This window comes from Balearica regulorum, chromosome 2 (genome assembly GCF_011004875.1).
Source record: "Balearica regulorum gibbericeps isolate bBalReg1 chromosome 2, bBalReg1.pri, whole genome shotgun sequence".
In the NCBI taxonomy this organism is placed as follows: domain Eukaryota; kingdom Metazoa; phylum Chordata; class Aves; order Gruiformes; family Gruidae; genus Balearica; species Balearica regulorum.
In genome coordinates, this window is record NC_046185.1 from 131469610 (window position 1) to 131496998 (window position 27389).

General features: G+C 37.8%; 1 protein-coding gene across 2 annotated transcripts in view; it reads left to right on the forward strand.

Moving 5' to 3' along the window:
• SKAP2 (src kinase associated phosphoprotein 2) overlaps nt 1–27389 on the forward strand; it is a 122034-nt gene that overhangs the window by 48415 nt on the left and 46230 nt on the right. For both annotated transcript variants that reach the window (XM_075745949.1, XM_075745951.1), the window contains 2 exons: nt 23155–23232; nt 23969–24052. In XM_075745949.1, coding sequence (XP_075602064.1) covers nt 23155–23232; nt 23969–24052 — 162 coding nt within the window. The remainder of the gene's footprint in view (nt 1–23154; nt 23233–23968; nt 24053–27389) is intronic.

Sequence of the window (27389 nt, forward strand, 5' to 3'; positions counted from 1 at the left end):
GCTGTGTCCCTTCCCAGCTTCTTTGACACTCCCCACCTTCTCGTTGGCAGGCCGTATGAGAAGCTGAAAAGTCCTTGACTGCTTGGCGACAACTAAAAACATCAGTGTGTTATCAACATTATTCTCATCCTGAATCCAAAACACAGCAGTATACCAGCTGCTAGAAAGAAAATTGACTCTATCTCAGCTGAAACCAGGACAGAAGTGTATGTCTTAGTCTATATTGATCCGAATTTAACACCAAGTATTCAGTAAAGAAAATGTTTTTCTAAAATCTATTTTGCAATTAAAAATTGCTGATCTTGGGAGAAGATGGAGGCAAAAGATTTTCATGATTTTCATGGATCAAACTGGTACCTGCTCTTGTATTTGAGGGATATGCTGGCTACTATGAGTGCCTTTGTCTTAAATGGACTGATTTTTTTTTTCTAAACTTCCTCCTCTGATTTGTACAGTTCTGAATGGTGAGAATTTCTGTAAAATTGAATAAGTCTTGGTTTTGTGTTAACAGAGCATAGGCAACAGCTGTAGTTAACATCTTATGAAATACAGTACTAATAAATACAATTATCATTATTTTAACGGACATTTTAATGTTGCAGCGATCAGTGTAAGCTTTCATAGTGAAGTACAGTTAGTGCATATGGTATTGCTACAGTACTAATTACATTTATTGCAATGGCTTTTGCTCTGCGTTTCAGCCATGCTTTTGTGCTGTGGACTGTTTCATAGAGGCACGCTGATAAAATATATGCTATGAATGCAGCAGATGATATTAGAATAAATAAATGTGGATGTTGGTTATAGCTGTCTGAAGGTCTCTTAGTTATGAAATATGTATCAGTGCTGGTCCCAAGGGTTTTGAGGATAACTGTGGCAAGAGAATGTATGTTCAAAGGAGAGTCTGTTCTGTGTGGAGCTTTCCAAATCTGTTGATACAAGCTCTGTCACGAACACTGCTACTTATTTTTGCTATTGTCATTCCTCAGGTGCTCAAAGGTTGCAAACAAAAATAGGGTCCTGTTGCGGTAGGTACTCTGCAAATAAAGTAGTCAGGGATGTACAATCCAGCATGGTGCCTGAGCTACTTATATATCAGTGTGTATAATATTAGTCTTGGAATGAGAAATAGTGGAGTGTTAGCATCACAGCAGTGCTCCTGGGCTAAATAGCCATTCTGAGAAGTGGGGCCGATGAGCATGGGCTTGGTAGGCTCACAGCCTTGGAGTTACGACTTTGGAAGACAGAGCTTGTGGCTGTCTGGCACTGGGTGCTAGTGCAGGTGTTGTCTGAGTTTTGATTCAGAACTGCAGGAGAGTAGCTGATAAGGTTACTACACCACACTCGGTAGTTTATTACTTCTGCATAGGTAGCTATGCTGTCCATGAAGCAGTTATCAAGCCTATATAAAACATTTAATTTAGGTAAATACAGCCCTGATTTGGGATTAAGAGCAGGTATGTGACATAAAAGATTTATCTGAGGTCTCTTTCAGGCCTGGTTTTCTGATTTATTTATTTATATTTTTTCCAGCTGGTTGGCATGGAATGCTTCTCAAGCTGGCTCCTGCTGGGGTAGGAGGACTTTTTAATTGCTGATACGTTTTGGGACCTGAAGCATTTCTTAAATTTTTAATGCTAGAAGACTGTACCTGTGGTAGAGTATAATACTGAAGACTGGAGCCACAATGGAGAAAGGGATATTAAAAATAGAAAAGTAATAGGATGCTTTCTGTTGCACTTATGAGATACTCAGAGCTGATCAAAGAGAGCACTGAAAGGAGAGGGTAAAGCCAATAAATGTCTTCATGTTTACCTCATTCCCTGGAATGTCATAACCTAGGGGAGAGGTGATTCCTGATTGACGGGCTGGATGTGGCTCCCTGCAAAACAGCTGACCTGTCTTACATCTCAGTCCCGGACACCTTTGCCTCAGCCTTCCTGGGCAGATGGCTCGGGGATTCTATTTCTGTGAGTCTAGCTGGCAACAGGACCTGTGCCCAGTGGAGGTGGTACATTCACCCGGTTACGAGGACTGTGGCAGGAGAGTGGGGATATATAGGAATAAAGAGCTTGCTTGGCTAAGAATGTCTCTGATGTGGAGAGGTGCCAGTGAGTAAAGTGGGTGCACAATGTGATCTGGGTAATGCAGGGAGGTCAGGCCTTCATAAATGGAGGAGGGCATTAAATAGAGCAGGACCTCAGGGACCTGGGACCAAAAATACGGAGAAAGAGGAGATGAAGAAGGGGAAATGATGAGAGTTTAAAAGCAGGAAGCAGCCTGGAAAATGGCGCTACTGGACATAGGAAAGGCTCTGAGGGAGTAAAACTGTAAGACTTGGTGCAGAAGAAAGGGTCTTTGCAGTGATAGGCACAGGGGTCAGAAAATGGAATGCCTGAAATAGAAAGAAGTGGAGTGGAAAAGGTGGTTTCCTGCAAGCACGTGTTTCTTCCAGCTTCTATGCAAAAAGTTTACTGCATTTTCCTTGGAGATTTCTGTTTGGCAAATATAGGTGATTATGGGAGTAAATTGTCAGTGTCTCTCTAAAGCTGAGTACAGAGAGATTCATCTCTTTATGGCTGTGTCCAGAAGGCCCTCTATCTCCTCTTCTATCACATGAGGGGAAATATCTGTCAAAAATATACTTCACATTCTCACTAATGGTGAGAGAGAGGGTGGGTCTGAACAGCCCACTCTTGATGTGGTGTTGATTGATATTCAGGTGCGCTTGTGGACAGTGGAGTGGTCAAGTCAAGCTCTAACAAGAGTGTCCCAGGCTTGGTGGCTTTGAAGCTGTTGTTTAAAAAGGAAATGCCTTCTGGCTGGAAGGCTGCACACTAACCATTTGGCTTTAAGACTGGATGATACAGTTCTTCTGTGAAATGGTATTTATACCATAAATATTATGGCAGAAACAGGTTTCCTGAATTTCATACTTTTTAGTTCATGTGTTTTCCTTCACCTGATAGGCAGAGATCTTTCTAGTTCTCTCATATACCCCTGCTAGGCTCGATGATACCTTCTGTAGTCAATGTATATTGGTTTATAGCACTGTCAGGCTTAGCTCCGGCTTTGGATTTGAGACTAGTTTCCTTGCTCCATACCTGCTCTCACAGTCTGCCTTTGCAGCTTACTGCTATTTCTGCCTTGAAGGTTAGAACAGGATTAGGAAATGAGTAGAAATGGGTGCTGGAAGTCAGGCAAACTAAGGAAAACCCCACAAGTTCCTGCTCTGGGATTGGAAATTCTCTCATGTCTTGAGAGAGGGAAAAACCCAACTCCTTGGCATCTCGTTATAATACTTCCACATGTTTCATTCCCAGATGAGGTGAAAAGGTTGAATTAGTTGTCTTAGAAAGTTAGCCACAGAAACACATGAAAAAAATACGTGCAATGTTTAGGAGAACCCACTGCAGAAATGTCTGGAAGTACTCTTGTTTTCACATACTTTTGTTATTTTCTGCTGTACTTAAGACATTTTTTGAGGAAGAAAGTCTGCTTTTTGTGTTGTAGTTTTTAATGCTTCAGCAGTCTGGTGTTCCTGTGTCTTAGAATCATAGAATCATTTTGATTGGAAAAGACCTTTAAGATCATCAAGTCCAACCATTCATCTAGCACTGCCAAATCCACCACTAAACCATGTCCCTAAGCCCCACATCTACAGGTCTTTTAGATGGTGACTCAACAAGTTCCCAGGGTGGAAGTCTGCTGGAATACTTGATCATGAACACAGGTCTTCAAACAGACGGGTCCTGTACTCAGGTTACTCTGACACATTTAGCAAGTGTGACACAGCATTGAAAATGTCCTTATTGTATGTGTGGTGTAGAGCTGATTTTATGCAAGTGTAGTAGCTATTAGATTGGGGGCTTAGGGTGTCTGGCAGCTTAGCCTGATATGTGTACAGAAGACTCATTGTTTAGCACCAAAAGCGGCAAGGTGGTAGATGACGGCAAAAATTGTAGTCCACTACCCAAAGTAGCAGACCTATCAACTCTACTAAAGATCAATACAATCATGAGGCTCAGTGCCAATGAAAATATAACTCTTTTTTTCTTCAAAGTTATTGTGTTGAATAATCCTCTAAAAAAAATAACGCAGAAGATTCTGAATTGTAAAGTTCAGTCTTGTGTTGCTCATGGACTCATTCAATGACTAGGATGTTCTCTGTAGATAACAGTTGAGGGTAGTAGGTGAATTATTTTGTTCTAGATGTCTTTATTTTTCTTAAAAATGTATGTATAACTCTATTTGTAGAGTCTTGTCAGCCAGAGCATGCAAACTAAAACAGTATCTTATGTGTAACGTTATGCTGCTGAATTATGCAGGCTAAAAGCTGAGGTCAGCTTATGTTTGTTTGAAAATGCAGCAGATTTGGTGGCCCTAAGCATGTATCAGGTGAGATACAGGTGTGACACTCATTGCAAAAGGCATATTGTCAAAGGGCTTTCTTTATGGGTTGTGAATTCAAGGCATGCGTATTATTACACCCCCCCCCCACCCCTGCCCTGCCCCGCCCCGGGGTTATGGTGGCAGCTTTTTATGGTAAGGGATTGTAGCTGATCACTATGGAGAAGTGTGAAGTTCAGTCTGTGGCTTGTATATTTTTGGTTTGATATATTAGTTCTTCTTGTCTGTGCACTTGCTGGGGTGAGAAGCACGGTTTGTATGAAACTTCACTAGTGAATGCCAGTCACAAGCTTTGAAAGATTTTAGTGTTGCTCATTGCTTAACCAACAAGCAAATGTGAAACATCTTTTCTAGCATTTCTTCTTCCTACTCTATCACTGATGCAACTGCTCTCTCCAGTATTGAATAAACGGTCCCCTGTTAGAACAACTGACATCTGGAAGACTCTTCACAGTACTTCACATAGCAATGTTCTGACTCAGCCATTAGTTGTGAGAGCTCAAATCGGGGTCATCTCAAGAAATCTGTAATGCCTTTTACTTCTAGCAAGAGCTGGCCTGAAAATCTGCTTAATGTTGTCATTCAAAATTTACATGGTTTCATTAGGCTTATTAAAAGCAATGAAAAATGCAGCAGTACGTAACACTGATAAAGCCCTTTCACCTTGCTATTTCAAATCACGTTTATGGACGATGAATTTAGCTTCCTAGTAGCCCTGGGCAGAGGTATTATCTCCATTTTATGGACAAGAAAACTGAGTTAGATTCAATGACTTGTCCAAGGTCATACGTAAGACTGATAGTATTGGGGGGGGAAAAATGTCTAGACTTCTGTCTTAATTATATGAGAATTTTTTTTGAATAAACTCAGTGTCTTAGGAAAGATGCATCTATGTCTTTAGGGTTTTAAAAATAATTTTGAGGATTAATTTTGCAAAAATTAATCAGTATTTTCCTCAGCAGCATGATTCTCATGACTGAGAATATTAATAGGAATTCATATCCTTTTTTGTAGACTTCAGTTCACTGCTTTCTACAAAAACTTTGTTGTAGTCCATTTTGGCTCTGTTGTTCTCTGCCTTTGTGAAATAAAGCTGCTGTCATTATTTAGTATTCTTACATTTGCATATGTACAAGAGGGAACAGCTGCTTTCTGCAGGGATTTTGTGTACTCATTCATATTCCCACAGTGGTAGCCTTGTTCTGAAGCACACTGCTACCCTGTGGAAAAGCAGAAGAATACATGAACAATATAGAAATCAGTCTGTTATTAAACATTTGGAAGTACAGCCATAAAGGGAAAAATATAACTACAGAGTTACATTTTTAAATCTGAAGCAAGGGCCATACAATGATGTTATATAAAAGTCTCTTCCTTCTAGACCTGCTGGAAAGCTATGGGTAAAAAATTCTTTTTCAAAAGAAATTTTGCAGTCTTCTGAAGTTTTTGAAAAACAAACCTAATATTATTATGAAAAATGTTTTCTGCTAAAAAAAAGGAAAAAATTGGTAGTGCTTTCTCACTTGAAGGTGATCTTGGCCTACGTAACTGTCCTGGTTTCAGCCATTCCCATATCCATGGAAAGAAATTTATATGCCTCTATATTGATATAAACTTGTGATTTCCAAGTACGAACCAGACAACAGTTCAGTTCCCAAAGATTTGTTGAGTTTCTCGTCCACCAATGCCTCCAAGTCCTCCTCAGGGCTGTTCTCAATCCATTCTCTCCCAGCCTGTAGTTGTGCTTGGGATTACCCTGACCCATGTGCAGGACCTTGCACTTGGCCTTGTTGAACTTCATGCAGTTTGCATGGGCCCACCTCTCAAGCCTGTCAAAATCCCTCTGGATGGCATCCCTTCCCTCCAGTGTGTTGACTGCACCAGACAGCTTGGTGTTATTGGCAAACTTGCTGAGCGTGCACTTGATCCCACTGTCCATTTTGCCAACAAAGATGTTGAACAGGGCTGGTCCCAATACTGACCCCTGAGGAACACCACTTGTCACTAGTCTCCACTTGGACATCGAGATGTTGACCACAACTCTGAGTGCAACCATCCAGCCAATTCCTTATCCACCAAGTGGTCCATCTGTCAAATCCCTGTCTCTCCAAATTAGACACAGATGTTGTGCAGGACAGTGTCAAATGCTTTGCAAGTCCAAGTAGATGATGTCAGTTGCTCTTCCCTTATCTACCAATGCTGTAACCCCGTCATAGAACGCCACCAAATGTCAGGCACGATTTGCCTTTAGTGAAGCCATGTTGGCTGTTACCAATCACCTTCTTATTTTCTTTAGAAAATAGCAAATACATACACTTTGCATTTGTCTTTAAAATTTTAAAGCATCTTAAAGTGACTTTGAGGAAGAACTTTGAGTCCAAATGTATGCAATTTTATCCCAAAGCATTAAGACACGTATACACATGAGGAAGTGAAAACCTGTGCAGTTAGAATGGAAAGTGTTAGAATGTGATAGTCACAAGGGAATGAACCATTTAAAGTAATAGGGCACAAATATGATTTTGAAGCATTTGCTTCCTTGCTGGAATTTTTTTTCTTGCTGTTTTGCCACCTTCTACTGTTAGACTTCTTGTTTTAATAGTCCAGTTCAGATAGTATTGAAATATTTTCAAGTAGGAGGAAAACACAGAGTTATTAATATTCTGCTTAGGGATATCTGAAAAAAAAAAAAAAGGAAGGTCATAGTCTGACCTAGAGACCTTGGCAGTGTCCTTTAAACAAGCATTAATCATACGTAGTGCATCAAATCATCATGTGCAAGATAACATTAGTGACCTCTCCAACTGAGAATAACAAATGACTCTTAATTTTCCTTTCTATACATGACAGTAGTGTTGAAAACCTCTGTGTATATTTTTTTGCCCTATACCTAATCAACTGATTGTTCTCAACACAAAAGTTTCCTTGAAATACATCTTTTTATTCCTATTTCAGCATGATAGGAACCTGTGTAGAGAACATGTAAAGGATTAGTCATCGTATATGCATGTTTATTTCTGTTGGGATGTCTAAAAGCAAAGTAGTTTCTGCATCTTTCATGCCGATGAAATGACATACTGAACCAGGGGAATTGGATTACATTGACTAGTTAAAATATAAAATTCATAAAGCTGTGCTTCGAAATGTGGGTAAAAGTACAGCATGCTACAGCATTATTGCGGAAAATGCATATTGCTCAAAACACTTTTGGTAATGTCTTTAGTCATATGAAAAACCTAAAATAATCTAGGCATCTTGTACATTACTTGTATGAAAGTCCTAAAGGGGGCATTGCTAGTTGTAACTGGAATTGTGATGTGCTCAGAGATATGTCTTTATATGCAGTTAGAGAGTCAAAGTAAATATTTTAGAGCTAAACTGAAGACTTAATTCTCTGTCAGCTGCTGAAAAGGTCTTGTTAAACCAATTATAACCCTGTAATGCCTTAGTCTTTGTTCTGCGATGGCCAACACTGCAGCTACAGGGTACTGGAGTAGTCCACAGGATCAATGTGCGTTGAAGGATTAACAGGCACCTTAGGCAATATTTCATGACTCTTGCTGCCTTCACAGAAATTGCCTCAGGATTTTGGCATTCTGGCCTGTCAGTCTTGCCATTGCTCCACCACTGCAGTCTGATCACTCCAGCTCATTCCCCCTTCTCCCATTTTTGCAGCCTGACCTTAAGCACGAGCACTGGCTGCTTGGGTGCGCCCTGCAGAGACTTGCAACTTGTTGGCTATCCTGGTTTTCATTCAGCCCTTCACTGTGGATTTGGCAGCAAAAGCAATGTGCCATTTGTTGGCACCTTAGGGTGCTGCAGATCAGAAGTCTGGCTTTGCTCTTTCTTTTTCTGGTGGTGCCAGCTGTTGGTCTGGCTCCCCAGACATTTTCCTGACTGAATTTCACTGAATGGCAGTGAGACAGAGTTCACGGAAGTCTAATGTATTTTAAGATTTTGCTGCAGCTGCAGACTTTCTCGGTAGCATTTGTTTACTTGTTTGTTCATTTTGGCACTTGTGTCATTTAGAGACCAAATTAGCAGCCTCTGCCGCTAGTTGCTAAAACCAAATGTTTCATAGGAGAATGAGTAAGAGTAGAGAAGGATATCAGATTAAATCTCACAAGACTAAGCACTCTGAAGTACCATATAACATCTATTTAAAAAGTCATAATGAGTGGCTAAATAAACTCTGTGGGTTTCAGCCGTGTTGCTGGAAGCTTTCAGGAAAACAGTGGTGGTTTCAGCCTCCATCCACTGGTCAGCCAAGACTAAGTACAGTTGGGCTTTTTCAACCAGTCAGCTAGTAAAATTGTCAGTAGGGTAAAGTGAAACTCTCTTATTTGATCTTATAGGTGATGTCTAGGATACTCATCATGTTTGCATCAGTTGTAATAGGTGTCTGTGTCATGCTTGCTCTTTTCATTGATTGCTTGGGGTATTGCAAATTAGAGATGATTAGATGCTCTTTCCATAATCCAACTAAATATTGAAGCTGCGTTTGAGGTGTAATATTATTGCTTTGCTGAAGTCCTCTGTGAGAGTTTTGCCAGAGGTTTAAAATTCCTAAATTTCTGTACTACAGAAATCTTTTAAAAAGTATTTTATGCAGCACCTTTCAGCTCAGTTTATGAACATCTGAATAAACGAAGAAAGATTAATAAATCTGAGGCCCTATGCAATTTATAATCCTTCACATACCTACAAAATGCCTTTTTTCCGAACAGGTTTAAATTCTAGTATGCTTTTTAACCGGTAAGATTCAGATATCATCCTTTTTTGATGACTTGCTTCAAGGGAAGATCTAGAATTTTAGTTGCAGAAAACTATTTCTACTCTGAATTTGAGTTTCTGATTGGCTAAAACTCTTCCAGAACTTGCAGAGAGAACGTTTTATGTATTGTACTGTGTTGTAGGATAATAGCGGTGCCCCACATCTCCTCTTCTGCTCAACCTGAAAAGGACACCCACTAATGACACAGATGTGAAGTTCAGTATTTGCCTCCAAGTCTGTGTCACCACAGCGAGCTTCAGGTGGTTACTCAAGTCCCTGATTTTTAGAAGGCTAATTGCTTCTTAAGGTGGAAGAGAGTCAGAAGATTGGTGTGTCTTCTTTTTTTCTATTTTCTTGAAATGTGCTGAGTTGTTTCATGCTGCAGCTCACCTCTTTCACCCTTCATACCTTCAAAAAAAGGTATTATTCACCAGTGATACCTTTGTATGTTTAATAACCAAATGATAAATTTTAGATTGTTCCATGTTGTTAAACATGTCTTCAGTCATGTTTTTTGTTTTTTGAGACTGACAAGATCTCAACAGTGAAACAAATGGAACAAATCTATGCTGATTTTTGGGTTGTCCATCTGCCTAACAAGATCCTGTCTTGTTAATCTAAAGCCCTCTGTTGGTCTTTGCTTTAATGGGCTTCGGTGTTGAAGTTCGTCGCTGCCCCTCCAAGTTGGTGCTCCTACTATAGGTTTTATCTTCTGTGGATCTATCTCAAATTACATATCAAGTGCATCACATTTATGATGTATGCTGTGGCTATACCTGGTAAATACATCAGTGTTCTGTGCTCTGCCAGTCATGTTTAAGTACATTCATGAATCTAGGTTGCATCTTTAGAGCCAGCTGGATAATTTAGGCTCTCTAGCCTAGTAATTAATGTATTGGCTAAACCAGCATGTTTCAGTTTCTGTTCTGAGCATCAGTTTCTCTGATTTCTCTCTTAATGCTTATTTTCTTTTTTAAACAAACAAACCAACCCCTACCTTGATTTGCTTAGCAGGTTTTTTTACGCTGTCTTTCCATAGATCAAGAACTGCTGTTATGAAAACTTAAGCAGTTGTGCTAATCTAACACCGAGGTTTATTTCTGTATGGGCATTAAAGTTGTTGTGCCCTGTGCAGATAATATGGTATCACGCTTCTCTGAAATAATTTACCAAGAACCTGAAGAACTATGACATGATTGATCATGCAAATTAACTTTTTTAAGGGTTTCTACTTTATTTGTCCTTAAATGTGAGTTCTTAGATTTGTACCTTTAAAAATATTTTCAGATATACTCCTTTAGGTTGTCAGTTTAGTTGCATTCTAACTTTTGCTGTTGTATACAATGGCAAATTAAGCACAAAGAGCTTCATAGATCTGAAAGATTAGTATGAATTTAGTGTGTAGCTAAGAGTACTATTTACATTAATTCTTCTCAGTTGTTTAGAAAATTATGCTTTGATTAATATTTGCCTCTTACAGGGGTAGAAGTCTCAAAGTGGAGAAAAATATTGAAGAACCATACCAATCTGAATTGTAAAATTCAGTTCAGGCTTACAGAAGTTTATGTAGATGTAACTAAATATTTTTGTTGTAGTTAAACATTATTGCTTTTTTCTTTCTCACTATAGACTTCATGATGACCTTTTTTCTTTCTGTATAATCTTAATTTAGTGCTACTGCTTCAGCCCATTTCTTTGAATACAGGATGCTAATTTACTTGTGTTTACACAGATGGCCATCTCAGTTTTTCACTTAACAATATGCTACAACACATTCTTTGCTATTTTTCCTGTTTCTATAGAAATTTCTTGCTCTAAAAAATATCTTTGTGTGACTTCATCATTACAATATTTTTTAACCTTATTAATAAAAAAAAACAGTCAGGAGAGTACATTTTGGGGCCATAAAATATGACAGTAGATGCTGCCTCCAAGAAATAATTCAATGGAAAAGTGATAATATGTGTGAGGAGATCTTTCTGAGACTATTTGTAAACTTTTGATTTCTAAATGTTGCCTTCAGGCTTGGTAAGAAAAGCTCAGTGTTTGTAAAGATTATCCTGACAGCAATATGCTGGGTCAATTGTCAAGACATGTTTAGCATGGGGGGACGTATTAATCTGCTATAGCTACCACTGTAAGTGGTTGGAATAAATAGAGGGCTCAAGCAGATGAAGAGGGATTAACTGTGTAAATTGAGCAAACTCTTCAATCACTAAACCAGTGATTTTACAAAGGATTAGTCTGCTTTTACACATATTGATTACTGATTCGTTACTCAGAATGAAGATGATATAACTTGTGCAGTTGCTATGTAGTATGCGATGTGAAGTGTACATCATTCATATTAATGGGATTGTCATAGGCATTACAGATACTGACAGATTTATTATAGCAGCGCTGTTAGCATTGTCACAGTTAAGGTTGTGTCAGCATTTCCATTAAAAGTCCCATTTTCTTTTTTTTGGTGTTTGTAGATCAACTTTAAAATTCGCTCTCTTGAAATTTGGCGATACCAGTTTATAGCTTTGACACTATTATTATTGTGTGCTTTTTTTAAATTAGAAGAAAATACTCTATATGTTTCTTAAAAAACGTTTGCAGGTTTGAATTTTTTGTTTTTAGTGCAGCTTTTGAGTGATACTGTGTATGTTCAGTAGTTTCATTAAGCCAGGTTTGCAGAGGAGTGTAAGTGTAATAACCAGTTGCTATAAAGTGAAAATAACAAAGGAATTTTTGTATAAATGAGCTCTTTTACCTATCTAAAGGCTTGTAGGACTTTCCCAGTGCTACTAAAGATAAAGATTATTATGTTTCTTACAAGTACTGTCCCACTTATGTCGACAGACCGTAATACTATGACTGAATACTGTCCACAGATGAAGTAGCACTACTGTGTTAGCAGGTACAGTTAATTTGTTTACCTTTAATGTTACAACTGGTTTAAGTTTCAAAAGCAGTACATTCACTAGGTGGTTTGTCTTTCTAATCCTTACTTTAGATTTATGTGCAGAGGTAGGCTTAAGGAAAATCAGGTGTGGTGTGAGAATCAAGGGACACAAGATGAGAATTCAATGAGTTTGGAAAAAATCCCACTGACACCTATTCAGCTACTTCCTCATTGTAAAAGTCTCAAGTTTTAAAAAATGTCTATTTCTCTCAGTGTGTCATCTTTCTCCTCTTACACAGATCTCACAAAACTCAATCACAGCTCTTCTCTTGATTCTGTTTTCCCAAATTGTGACCCCTGTGGCAGAATACGATGGTAACTCTGCTTTGTGAACTTCTAATCCCTTAATGCTTTGGGATTTCCAATGGTACATGCTGAAGATATGAAAATGTGTATGTGTTTACCATAGGAAAAGACAAGCTGACATTTAGCAATTCAATACAAGTGATCCTCTTTCACTTTTGGATTTCAATTTCATAGATGGTATCCAAATAAAAATAATTGTTGCTGACTGCAAATAAAAAATACTGTTTCAGATATTCCTACTTGATACTAAAACAAGTAAGAACTACATAAAGTCATCTGAGAAAGGTAGTAGTCATGTATGAAAATGGAAATACATTCTGTAGCTAGGCCATTGAAAAATTAAAGTGGATGTTTTGTGTGACTAGATGTAACAAAATGGGACTTATGGGAGAATTTGAGCAGTTGGTCTCATCTCTTCTCTCTTGTTCAGAGTAAAACAGCTTCTTCCTGAGCTCTTGTCGCTTGCATCTTCAAGCGAATGATTTCTTCTGGAGACTTCAGATGGAGTGGAAAATATTAGGGTGGTCATTCAGAAAACTTGGAGTTGATATTGGAAGGTGATTCTTCCTGCCGTTCTCAGTACTCCAAGGTGAATGACCACCGAAATTTACATCTGGAAAGCTTTCAGGAAATGCAAAAGTGTTCTGCTGGCTTCATAGAATGGTTTGGGTTGGAAGGGACCTTAAGAATCGTCTAGTTCCACCCCCCCTGCCATGGGCAGGGATACCCTCCACTAGACCAGGTTGCCCAAAGCCCCATCCAACCTGGCCTTGAACACTTCCAGGGAGGGGGCATCCACAGCTTCTCTGGGCAACCTGTTCCAGTGCCTCACCACCCTCACAGTGAAGAATTTCTTTCTAATATCTAACCTAAATCTACCCTCCTTCAGCGTAAAGCCATTGCCCCTTGTCCTATCACTACATGCCCTTGTAAACAGCCCCTCTTCAGCTTTCTTGTAGGCCCCCTTTAGGTATTGGAAGGCTGCAATAAGGTCTCCCAGGAGCCTTCTCTTCTCCAGGCTGAACAACCCCAACTCTCTCAGCCTGTCCTCATAGGAGAGGTGCTCCAGCCCTCTCATCAACTTTGTGGCCCTCCTCTGGGCTCGCTCCAACAGGTCCATGTTTTCCTTGTACTGGAGACTCCAGAGCTGGGGGGAAAAGTGTTTTAGTTTTCTTATCAATCTACAGAGCAAGGCCATTTTTTTTTGTGAGTTCAATGTCATTATTGCAGGAGACTCTAATTCTACTAGAACTTCCTACTTCTACATGCTAATAATATTTGATGAGCATTTTGTGTGCTGCAGTCGGAAAACTTGAAAGGCTCGTGTAAGATTTTTTCCTTTTGTTTTTGTTTTAAAATGTCTTTTCTTTACATGCAGACTGCAGCGTAAAGTCATACCTCCATCTTAATCCAAATTAGCTTTTGAATGCAGAGAAGCTTTGAATGTGACAGTTCACTGATCACTGAGTATAGCTTTTTACTTAAATTATCAGAAGAAATGCATCAAAAATGAGGCAATGAGGCAGAACATTCAAGCCATTTTGTGTTTGCAGGAATACATAAAATGTGGAAAATGAAAACCTTCATGGACCTCTCGCCATTGAAATCTGCAAGTGCCACTTTTAAAGATGTGGGTCTGTTTTTAGCTGACTGTAGGAATTCTAATCTCTTCCTTTAGACAGATGAAAGATTTTTCAGCTCCGAGCAGTAATGTTAAAACTTTTTTTGATCAAGGATATGAGCTGTTGGAGCATTTAAAATGCTCGAAGTGTGTACATATGTTTCCTTTCAGAAGCTTAGCAGGCCGAGCCTTTGGCCAGGAGTCAGAGCAGTTGGAACTTTGCAGACTACACAGCTAATCCAAGAGGGCTGCCACTTGGCACAAGTGTGACTTCCATATATAAAACATCATACAATTTACATTGGGATTTTTCATTGGTGTTTTGTGGTAGTCTGAGAATTTCCTTGTTTCCCTGGATTTCTTTGGTATTGCTCATTTTATTTCTAGCATGTTACATTTCTGATGAGTCCAGTAGTTAAAATGTTCCCCTGCCTAAGTATCCCTATGATGGATTGAAATTCAAATTGTATGGTTTTCTTGTTCAGCTAAATTTGGCATGTCTTGAACTGCAGGGTTTTTTGTTTTGTTTTTTTTAAAGGGGGCTTAAGCTTCTGGAACTAGAACCAGAACAATTTAGGAGAGGAGGTTTACACAATAGAATTTGCCTAGGAAAGGATAGAGGGCAAAAAATTTGGGAAATAATAAAGAGGAAGAAAATTTATATGCTTTTTGTTTAATTGATGTGTGATTTGTGAAGAATCTAGCTTGCATGATATTACCAAAATTTGCGTAGAAGTCAGAGTTCACGTGATTTATGCTCTCATAGATCTGTCAAAGTGTTGTTGAGTAATAAATACTTGGATTACTAGGATACTGAAACTAAAAGAACATGCATTACTAATTTTTAAATATAATTTGAAAGTTCATTGTTTAGCTTTGCAAGAAATGACATTTGACAGTTTATCTGCCAAAACATATTAAATCCTTCTCACATTCAGTTATATAGTTGTCATTGCTTAGTCTCAGTTTAGGCTTATGTGCTGAACGAAATGTGCCAGTTGACCAAAGATGAAATTTTAGACCCTTCAAAAGTACTAATTAAAAACATTATGACAAAATCAGGGAAGTAATAGGAAACTTCTAGTTCCAATTCTTATGCTTACCAGGTGGCTATTTAAAAATAGTAGTAAACTGCAGTTTACAATTGCATTGTAGTATTACTTTTTCCAGATGTTTTAGATGCTAAGCTGAAAATTATTTTTTTTCACCTGGACATATTAAATGCTAGCTTTTAACTTGCTGCTTGGTAAGCCTATTGGACTTTCTTCCTATTAGTCATCTGGGAATACAGGAATCATGATGTGGTTAGAGATGCTATCCATATGCTATCTGACATCATGCTGGTCATACTCCTGCTGTAGACTGTTTATTCCTGGCCTTTTAATTTTCTCTGATTAGCTAACAGCACCTTCTGTGGTTCAGCTATTGCGTAGATACTCTGAATCTTTACTTAGGGTTTCTAATCAAAATTGGATGTGTATGCTGGGAAATTTCAGCTTGCCTACATAACTTCATGAGAATTTCCAGTACCTCTAATTGATCCATGATGGTCTATTTGGACTTGCTTCTATCTGCAATGCAGGGGGATTGTTTTTATCTCCATGTTTTCCTGCATACTTTATTTCTCATAACAAAGTAGGAAGCTGAACATCTTGTTGCATAGGCAAGGTTTATATTGTCCATCTTTACAACTGATACACTCTTCTGTTAGCTGTAGTGTGAGCCTTTGGGTGATTGAAAACTTTCTGTCTCTTCCTGGAGTGATTGATTAAACTTTGATGATCCTTGGAGGGATTTAAGCAAAATTTTTACATTTCTATGCCTTGTATTACAGCAGTGTGAGCAGTAGACCTTGTACAAGAGACCTTTGCTTTACTGCTGTATCTTCTTTCTGTCATCTTGCCTCAGAATCTTTGAGAAACAGCAGAAGCAGGAAGGCTGCTCCTGTGAAGCATGTAGTGGCCCCTTTTACAACCCTGGGGAATAATGCCTGCTCAAAGCAGAAAACATTACTTTTTTTTTTTTTTAAAATTTTTTTTCCATGTGCCATGGATGTCATTTGTGAACTTTTAATAATTACCTATGTGAAAGTCAAATCCAGATCAAGAGGTGAAAGTCATGAATTCCTCTGTACGTTAAGGTGCTATGCAAAATGTAACAGTAGGTGTTTTAGAACCAATTAGAAAGCCAACAAAAGAAGGCATAAGTCCAGGACAATATTGGTTTATTAATTCAAAGTTAAGTTTGGATGAGGAGTGCGTGATCCAGGATAATTCTATTAGGCTGTGGATCCTGGTGAATGGAGTCTGACTGGCTGACTCCTGTCATTTATTTAAAAAAAAAAAAAAGTTTGTCAAATGAAACATGTTACAACTACTAAAAAAACTTTGCTCAGAAAACAGATGACGATTGAGAAGCCATTGATGTAAGATTTTTTAAAAATTTAAATTATCTAAATACACAGTTATTTAATTAGGGGCTAAATGATAATGACAAAAAGATTTCAAGCATGCTAACTGCTAAAAAGAACGAAGTATTTCTGTAAAGAATATATCGCAGCGGTTTTTAGGCGCCTGGCCCTCTGCCTTCTCCTGAGCTTGCAGGAAGGAAGGGAGGAGAAATGCTCATACCACTGTCTGTCCAAGGGAGGAATCAAGAAGAAATACTCAGCTTTTAGGTCTCTGAGGGTCTGGTATTAGTGTTTGTAACCCAAACTTCATATCCCAAATTAGAATTAAAACTGGAAACAGATGACACTGCTTTAAGCATTCTTTAATAAAATACGCTGCTGGCTCTTCTTAGAGGAATATATCAAGGCAAGTTATTCTGCAAAAATTATTGTAAACTATTAGAGAACACAATGGTGAATGCTGGAGATGGCTCCAGAGCAAAAGTCCTTAGACTAGGTAGTTTTTGGAACAAGCGCTTTGAAGACCAAAATGCTAACTTCTCTTGAATCAATGTTTCGAAAGCTGAACATTTTCATTATATTTGTTCCCCCGAATGAAATGTGTTTTCTTTGACATTTATCTTTTGATTCTTGCATGCTAAACTAATTCAGAGCTATTAGCCTACTACATTTGCAAAGTACTGAAGTAGTCTTTGTGAAAGTGTTCAAGACAGTTAATGAAGCTAATGAGATTTTTATGTGATCTTCCTGCTGATAACTTTTCCTTAATCAGACGACTCTAGGAAATGGGATTTTTTTAAAATTCAGTATATATTAATCTTCTCTTTAATAATAATAATTAAAAAAAAGTAAGGAGAAGGTGTGCATGTGAAAGTAAACCACCTTCTCTTTAGCCTAGATTCAGAGTGCTTGTGCAACAGATGTGACCCCAGTGTATTGCTATGTACTGATTCAAAGATAATTGAATCCCTCTGTAGTAGCTATTAAAAATGGGTAAATGCTGTATTTCCAGATCAAAATGAAATTGAGAGATATGAAGAATTTTTGGAGAAGCATGTGAGAAGGGGGATGGGAGGGAAGAAAAGAAGATGAAAACACTTTTTGTGTTGCTAGAAACATTACTGCTTCTTTGCTCAACTTTAACACAAATATTTTCAGAAAATCTCTGCCAATTTAGAATTGTAGCCTGAGAGATATCATAAAAACTCTGAGCTTGAAGACACCCCCTCCCCTATTTTCTGCGTTTAAATGATATTATTTCAATACTTAAAGTAGCAACTCTTTTTTTTTTTTTTTTTTAGAGAAACATCCAGTTTCATGCTAGATTACAAGATGTACTTTCACACTGCCATCATTTTTCCTCTTTGTTTTGTAACTGATGTAAAAGTGTTTACTAACAATAATTCCAACAGGAATGGATTTCAGTTTCTCCTTTAGTATAAATGGGTCTTCAGTGCTGTAAAAAGGAAGCTGGAAAAATAGTTTTCAGTAATAGCGATTATTTTTTTTTTTTGGAGTTAAAGGAAGATAGAAATAGCAATCACTGTTTTCTCCATGTAATCAGATTAATTTTGTCCTGGCAGTTTTCTTTTACAAGGACTGAAGAACAGTGAATTATTCTTACTTGAGCAAGAAGTCTTTACCATTATGATAGTTAAACCTATGGTCCTCTACTAGGAAAGCAAGCTGTAATCAACCACTTAGCTGTTACTAAATTACACTTATCTCCACTTCGCCTGTTTAACTTCCCATAAGCATGCTAAGCACCTCTTTAGAATGCATTGACCTCTAATTATTTCTTGCTTTATGTATCCCTTAGCCCACATTGAAGAAATAAAAAATATTCCTATTGGTATACAGTGCAGAATAAGACAACCTGGTTTTGTTTTATTATTTTGTATACAGAAGGAAATTTTAACACCATTGGGTCCTCCAAAATCACAGTGCCATGCATAGTGATTGAATTTCATGCTTTATCATGTGAAGTAACACTGATGAAACTGTTTTTAAGTAATGTGCTAAATTCACTATTGCGGGAGGGTGTAAAATTGCATCATTCAGGCTTTTGACTGTCTGATTACCAAGCTGCAGAAATAGTAGCTATGCCATAAGCTGCAGTCTGAGGTCTTCCTGAGGTGACAAGATGCACTGGATTTGTGGGATTTGTGCAGTGGAACCTGTACATGAATACATCTATGTTAATAATGTTCATGTTTTTCTGAAGTCAAGGCATGACTGGTAGAAAAGCTGGCTTTATGCTTGAGTGAGAGCATTTCACTTGCTTTTCACTGGAGGAATTTTTAGCCTGGCAGCAATAGCATTATAATAACTGCCAGCTGCTCACTTGGCACAAGAGTGCCTAGAACCAAGAGGAAGAGCCTGGTGCATTATATGTGTAATTTACTTTTCTCTAAAACTTGAAGGTTTAGGCCTCATAAATATTTTGATCTGGTCTTTGATGGCCTTTGTACACATCAGTCTGGGAATATGCATGTGGAACATAGCTTGCTGATTTTAGTTTGGAGTACATTGAAGTAATTCCCACCAGGATAAGAAGAGAAATTATTCTGGGAGCTTCATCTGTGAGTGGGAGGTCAAGAAAGGAGGAAAACTTTTAACATTAAGCAGATGGACCTCCCTCACTTTATATTGGGGATGCAAGATAATCATCTTCCCAAATATTGTATAGTATCGTCCTGATTTTCAGATCAAAAGAATAAGGTTCAAGACATTATTTGTGAGGTAGAAACCCGGGAATGGAAAGGAGACTTTTTTTTTTATATCCTCAACTTTGTGCTTGCCCACCACTGTCAGGGCAATAATACAGCAGAAATCAGGTCTGGAAGGGAACACAGGAGCAATCGTTGTACCTTTCTCCACCTGTAAACTCACACAGCTGCAAATCACACAACACTTCTTGACTCACAGTGCCACTTTATTCTTTGGTATTTAAAACTGGCTTCAGAAACTAAACAGTGTACCAAAGGAGAAACCAGGGAAGACTACGACGGGCTTTTTTAACATCTTTATTTCTAAATCCTTGAGACATATCTGGGAACAGACCATACAGGGGTAGGAAGTAGGTAGGAAGACATGGTGGTCTCTGCTGGTCTGATTTTGGGAGAGAAGTTTTGCTCTGATCTAGTAGTCAGTTCGACCACAAGTATCTGAGCAACAAACACTGAGGCACCTAAGAAAGTTAATGCGAGTAGGTGCTATCCTGCATCCCCTAGAGATGCAAGGAACTTGCATCTCTACATTTCTTATAGTGGACAGTCTTCAGTGAAATTAGAGGAAACTGCTTCACAGTTCTTTATTAAAAAATAGTAATGCCTTCTTTCTGGGCATTTCTCTGTGTTAAATATATTCTTTGTAGAAGAAGCTGTCTTATTCAAAGTCCCATGCAGTAGTCAACTAATGAGTCTCTGATCTCAGCTGCTCGTGTAATGTAAACAAATGCTGCTTTACAATAACAAAGCACTGCTTTAGTGATGCTTTTTTTAGGAGATTTGTGCCAAGCCTGATCTATTTCAAATGAATGGAGAAGCAACATTTTGATTGAAAGCAACTGCAAACCCCAACCAAACTCTCAAGCTTTCAGTTGGGAATTCCCACATCTAAGGATTGCAGTTCACTTTAAATCCCGTTTCAGATGTGGACTAAAGAGTAAAGCAATGAAAAAAAAATGTAAGAAAAGTAGAAAGGTAACACAGTTCAGGAGTCTTCCATGTTGACTCTAGGCAGTACCTGGAGGGAAGACGTCAATCTCTCTTCTTTCTTGCCCTCGTTTTTGTTGTTGCAGTATGGGGGTAAGAGTATGTGTGTGTTTGTGCCTTCTTCCTGCCATGTATGCACAACACCTGCAGTTAATGAGAATCTGAGAGGAGGTGGTTCTTTCTCTTTCCTTTATACTTTCCATACTACTTCTTCTCCCTCCCCTTCCTTCTGGATGTACAGGGGAATGAAAGAAGGAATTTAGCCAGATTTATGCTTTTTCTTCATGTACTACTTTATGTGTCTTGGGATATTATAACCAGGTCCCTCTCTCCTATCCATCCACTTCAAGTTCCATTGCATTTTGTGGTTCCCAGGCTTCTCTGACACAAGGATAATATGCATGTGATGTGTTTCTGCTTCAGCTACTTACAGACTGGGAGAGGCAGTGGGGCTGACCAGCTGCTGCTTGTTTTGTGGAGTCACTGCCTCAGAGGCTCTGAGGAACAGAAAAAGAAACTGGCTTCTGTACAGGTTGAGGGCAGGAGGAGGACTTCTTTCTGCAGTGTCACCAGAGCAGTGGAAGACTGCATTTTTTTCACGCAGGTTCTTTTCTTCATGAGCTTTCAGTGTCCTGTGCAAAATAAATGTAGTTTCAGAAAATTCAATCATCAAATTTATCCCGACTTGTCTCAGCAGAAGCAGCAAAACTGAGCATGGGGTGGAATTTTGACTTCTAGCTCTCTGCAGTAGTTAGTTCAGCTGAGCTTCTACCTATAGGAAGAAAAACATTAAGTAGTCCCCAAAGTATTAGCTTGTTCGGGACTATCTGCCCCATTTGATTTTGCTGTTCATTAAATGATCACTTGCCAAGCTTTCTCATCAAAACCCAAACTGATACTAGCAATAATGTATAAAATTACATCCAAATAGTTGTTGAAGTTCTTAAACTAAAAAAAATTGAGTGAACTGGTTTTGTTTGTTTAATTAGGCTTTATGTCCACCACATCCGTGGGGATGCACTGTTCTAAAATGAGCCGACTGGATGAGGTAAAGCTGTAAGTGTTGCACACTGATGCCTCCCAATGACCAATATAAAGCAGCACACTATGTATATTTGTAAAACTTCACCTCCCCCACTCATAATATCATCATTAGATCATCTTTTAAAGTAACTATTAAACTTACTACATACCAGCCAGCAAGTGTCTTTGTGTTAAACTCTCATTTAAGGTTGTGCAGTGATTGCATATTATCAAGTGAGGGGGGGACAGCTGCAGCATTTTAAAATGCATGTACATGGAGCCAATAACTCTTGTATTTTTAACACATTAGTAAGAATTCCATAGAAGCTGAAATAATAGATAGTGTGCTCCTAATCTTTAAAAATAATATTAATTAAAAAAAAATCAATGGAAATATCAGTGTATATAAAATTCTATCTACTATCTTATGGTATCCAACAAAACATTTTGTTGTCTAAAAAGCCAATTTATTATTTAAGGAATGCATTCTCATTTTGAGTATTTTCATACTTTAAAAAAATAACATTCTCTGCAAGTTCTTTCTCTTTTTCTTGTATTTCTCCTCTCACAACTGTATTTAAATAAGACCACCATAAACCAACTCATTTGTGGACACTGATAAAAAAAAATAATTCTTTTTTAAGAGATAACCTAAAAATCCTGGAAGTTGGCATCACCTTCCAGAGACAGTGTTCTTGGTTCAAGGTCAGACAATTGATCTTTAACCCACCCCTGTATAGCTTAAAGTGGTTTTTTGGTTTGTTTTTTTTTTTTTTTTAGCACAAAGGTTATCTGCTGATATCAATCCTTTTTTGTATGTTTATATTGGTAGAACTTAATGAGATTACATATATTTTGATGAATAATTGCCTCCGTGTAAACTTGCCACCTACCTACAGTGACTCTTATGAATATTTGATGATAATAAGTAGTAGGAACTTCTCTGTGATGCTCACATACTTAAAAAACCAGCAGCACAGGAATAAATTTTGGTCTGCTCTTTTGCTTGCAGTAAGCAGTATGACATTTATATACATGTTAATTATTAGGCATATCTAAGATATTCTGTTCTTAATACTAGGAGTTCCATTTAAATTATAGTTCTGTTGTTTTAGGAGGGGAAGAATGCAGGACAGAAGATGGAATTTTTAACATTAGATCTCTATTTTAAGAGATCTCTATTTTAAGGGTTGGCTTGTCGGTCTCGTGATTCTAGCTATGAATTAGCAGTTGAAAAAAAATAAAAAAATGCAGTGGAACATACCATTTTGCAGATGCAGCTGTGTTCTACAAAATCTAAAATTAGTATCTGTAGGTCAACAATTTTGTAGACTTCTGTGCAATGTCTTTGGTCTATCCAGTTGTGCATTATAGATCCTATAGGTGGTAGTTTTGTGTCATATTGCAAATTAGGCAATGTCTGTCAACAGCAGGCATCACCTTTTATCATCTCTTCATGTGGTTTCTTTTTTTTGTAGACAGTGTAATAGAGAGTCCTCACCTTGTGTGTTTTTTTCAAGATGTTTTTGTGTGAAGCTGGTATTGAAAACCACATTCTTGATTTTATTGTGTTGAATTGTGATACTTGGGTTAGTTTGCACGTTTGAAAACCTACATTATCCAACTTCACAGCCCATGTTCAAAACACAAACTAATGTTTTCTAAGTTGCCATAGCTTATTTAATTACATGTTTTTCCTTCTGAGACTTGCAGGGCCTACTACACAGCTATATTTTTCCTTACTAAAGTGATGAGGACAGCAACAACAGCTCTGACATTTATAGTTAGAGGTTTTTGTACTTAAAATATTCTGGCACAGTAGTTACTAGGATTGTTTTTTCCAGTAGCTCCTGCATATTGAGAGTGTAAAATCCATAAGTTTATTAATGCTACTATAGTATTTGCTTGAAAAGCAGTGCTTTACAGAACTTATTTTTCTTTCAGGCAATCAGTTTCCTCCTATTGCAGCTCAAGATCTTCAGTTTGTTTTAAAGGCTGGATACCTGGAAAAACGCAGGAAAGGTATGTCTAACTATCTTTGTGAAAACTAGTGCATATTTTATATCGGAAAGTCTATGTGTCAGTATTGGATGCTATACACACAAATATCTTTATACAGGAGTGATAAAGTGGAACAGAAGCCAAAATGTTGAAGCATTATTATGCAAAAGAAGCATAGCTCATAATTGCTCCTGTAGTATTAAAAGAAAACCCTATTTCTTTATTGACTAAACAAGAATAATCATGCTGTGAACGTCCACTGTCAGCCATAAGTCAGAGACTTTCAGATATTTTTGAAGAAAACATTAGGAACATATGTAAAAGTACCATATGTTGACTTCATGTTTCAGTGAGCATCAAGATTTATTTTCCTTCAAGAGGGCAAATATTGATCTCAGCTTTGGTTCAGTCAATATTTACCTTGATTCAATAGATCTTATATTGTCACTTTAATACCCACTTAATGCTGCAGTAACTCTAGGAAATATTTAGGAAGTTGTTCATTATTTCCTTATATTTAATGTTACACATGACTTCTCTCTTTATATGATTTCAAATTCCCATTTGTTTTCTTACCACCAATTTTTATTCCTAATTTTCCTTCTCAGTGTCATACAGTGCTTCATATCCAGATTTGGTTTCCTTTCCTTTTTTTTTCCTGTCTCCTTCACCCTGTTTCCTCACCTTTGAAAATAAATAACGTATTTGTGTTCAATATTACCATAAAGTGATATAACACAAATTATGTTAATTGCAGACCACAGTTTTCTCGGCTTTGAATGGCAAAAGCGTTGGTGTGCTATCAGTAAGACGGTCTTCTATTATTATGGAAGTGAAAAAGGTAATTATAATAATTATGATAAACTATAAACGTGATTTTTTAATGCATAGAATAGTATGAAAGCTTTAGTGGAGTTGAAAACTGTGAATCTAAGGTCATTTTAAGAAAGGAAACAAAAATTTTAGAAGAATAGTTGGTTCTTAAACAGTGGTGTGAATTTTAAAAATAAAATTGTAAATATTCTTCAGAATCTATGATATGTTCATTTTCTAAAGCAAGGAAACTGAGGAAAAAAAATTGTAACCTGTAAATCTACTTTGCGTGCCAATAGCAGCTAGCTATTAGGTTTAATAGTACACTGGTACTCAATTAATTTACTGGACAGAAAACGTTCTTCTGTCCAAATAGGATTTTAATTTTAAAACACCCTCTAGCAATTATACCTTCAGAGTTCTTTAAAGATACTTCTATCCAGGAAAATGTCAGTCTAAAAACTATAGTGGAGTTTCATGTTTCTTTCTAAATAGCTTATATTCTGAAAAAGCTAGAAATGAAGTAATATATTTCACTAAAAGCCAGCTGTGGAGACTAAGGAGACTAAGGGTAGCTTCTGAAGATGACTTTTAACGGCCAGTTTAGAAAGAATCTGGCCTAAGTGTTGGGATATCACTTTGAGTTTTAAAAATTGACAGTCAAATTAAACATGCTTTAAATTGTGTGCCAAGTGTATTTGATATTTAAGAGTAAAGCAAATGATACAGGAATCTATCTGAGTAAATTTTAAAAGTGCAATTATGTCTTTTCTTCCGCAAAGAATACTTATTCCTGGGCAAACTTTCCATTGTAGCTTTTTCTTCTGTTTATATTCGTGTGACCCTACTTGACATTAGTGCAGGTAGTTATCTTGTATTGTTTTATTCAAAACCTAATTTAATTGGGTCCAGGTTGTTTCACTCTTCAGTAAGCTGGCTCATTTAAAATTATCCTTTCTCTAATTAAAAAAACAGTAATAAATTGTAATAAATAAAGAAATTGTAAGTCCAGTTTTCATCCTGCTATGGTTTCCCATTATGTTCTCTGTTTCCGGAGTTTTGTTAGTATATCTGTGAAATGTGGTTTGTTTTTTTTTTTTTTTTTTCTTTCCTGGGGATTTACAGATTGATCAAGCTTCAAAAACATAAACAATTTCTTCAAAAATTTTGAGGAGGTGTGGCAAAATTTGACTGATTTTTCAATAATAATTGGTTTCTCTGGAAAAATATCTTGTGCCGTTTGTTTATATATAGTTGTACATTACCTAGTACTTGAAAGTGACACATTTTTTGGTCAGAATATATGGCTAGTTCTTAAAGTTCTGGGGTTTTAAATCTTTGGCTTTTAATCTACTGGTTTTTGAGAAAAAAGAAGCAGCTTTGTATTTTTTTTACTTTCTGTTTTTCTTACATCTATGCTAACGATTATTTACGCTTTCTAGGAAATAGTCTTTGGATTAAGGCAGGAAAACTGCCTACTTCCCCTTTTCCCATCCATGTTTTTCCTTTTGCAACAAGCTGACTATCAAGGCTGCATTGTCATTTGTAATGCCAGTGCTGAAAGCTAAGATACATGGAAATATGTTCCCTACCATGCGACGGGTTAGTGTCATGTTAGGAATTCACTGCGATACACTGTGGAATCTCCTTCCTTTACGGATCTATAGACAGGTGCTTTGGCTTATACATTTACAGCTTTTGTAGGCTGCAGATTGATTGGGGAAGATCCTCCTAACTGTAACCTAACGATGTGGGAGAGCATGTAGTCCATGGAGCATTTTTTGGGAATTGTATAGACATGACTGAACTCCAAACAGTAGCTCATGGAGGAAGCAAACAGATGAGCTGCATGAATTTCTGGCTACCTCCATGTGATTGGTGCTGTTAGCACAGAAAAATTAGCGCAGCGTGGTGGAATGGTGTTGTCTTATAGATCTGGGATGACCAACAGTCACTCCAGAACTTGCCTTTGAAGAAGAAAGCTTTTTCCTAGACTGATTCGAGGTACTTTCTTCACCCTCTGATGCCATAGTACATAAAGGTGCCTGTTCCAGTGCAGAAGAAAGTCGCCATCATTGCACGGAAACTGGATACCAGGGATTGCTTTAGTTCCATGGCAAACTAGTCTGCTGTTGAAACTGAGCTGTCATGCTGATGGTTGTGAACATATATGCTGCTGTTTAGCTACAGGTTGTCAGCATGGATGAGGTGTGTGATGACGCAGTCCTGAGATAACCTGGCATTTAGTTGCTGGAAGAACCTGAAACTGTTTTCACTGCTGCTATTATGGCCAGCAGTGGTACCTGCCATTGTATGCTGTCATATTGGGGCCCTTCTTCTTTTGCGACCTTTGAAGCTGTACCCTTGGGCCACGTAGAAAATGAAGGTGTGTTCTTGCCAACTGTAGAATGGCAGTGAAGTGTGCAATTGGGTAGCTTCATGCAAATTGCTGCTACCTCCTGAATCATTGGGATGGTGCTGGTCTGCCCTAGCCTGCGCGGTGTCTGCAGGTGTGTTATATCAGCTGGGCCCTGGTTTCTGACAGGTTGCAGGGATGATTCACACAACAGGGAAATTCCCCATTGTCATTGTGAACCCAGTTTGAAGAGAGACAAGGGAGAGGGGGATCCCATATGCGCTCAGTCCTGCTGCCTGTGTCATTTTTAATGGGTAATGGAATGCTAGTGCCTGCATGTTGCGGGATGTAACGCAGAGAGGCAGTAGTGATTTCTAGGTACTGCTTGGCTTGTTTTGCGTTTTGCATGTTTTTAAAACTGGACATGTAGGCAAATAATCTGTCAAGGATATTTTGTGTCTGGTGCAGTGTGTATTTTGTTGGCCAAGGCTTGGTTTTCATGCTTAAGTATCAGTGTAAAGGTGACTGAATGCTAAATGTGAGGCTCTAGGATGCCTTTTTATTAGGTTGTGTGGATTTGTTGTTTCCAAAACACTTTTAATTCTTCTTTCTCCTTTTTTCATTGGGAAAGCCAGAAGAAGAAGTATGGAAGTGTCTAAGCTCACAAACGTGTAAGGAAAAGTTTCAGAACCATATATTCGGACCTGAATCATGAAACATATGAGGCCTAGTCCAGGAGAATATAATACAAGCTAAAGCTTTTGAAAAAACAGTAAATGACTGTGTGTTTTTGTGTGTGTGTGTGTTCACCTAGGAGTTTACAAGCATCCTTTTAACAGTTGTGATGCCTGGAGGCTAAGGAATCTTGTTTCCCTGTTTCCTCCTCCATTTTTCTCGTGCATTTGGTGCAGCATTGGATAGTGAAACAGTGTTATTTATCCCTGCAATATAGACAGGTAGAAGTGAATTGCCTATGGTTTTTTTCCCCTGATCAATGATATGTGGAGTA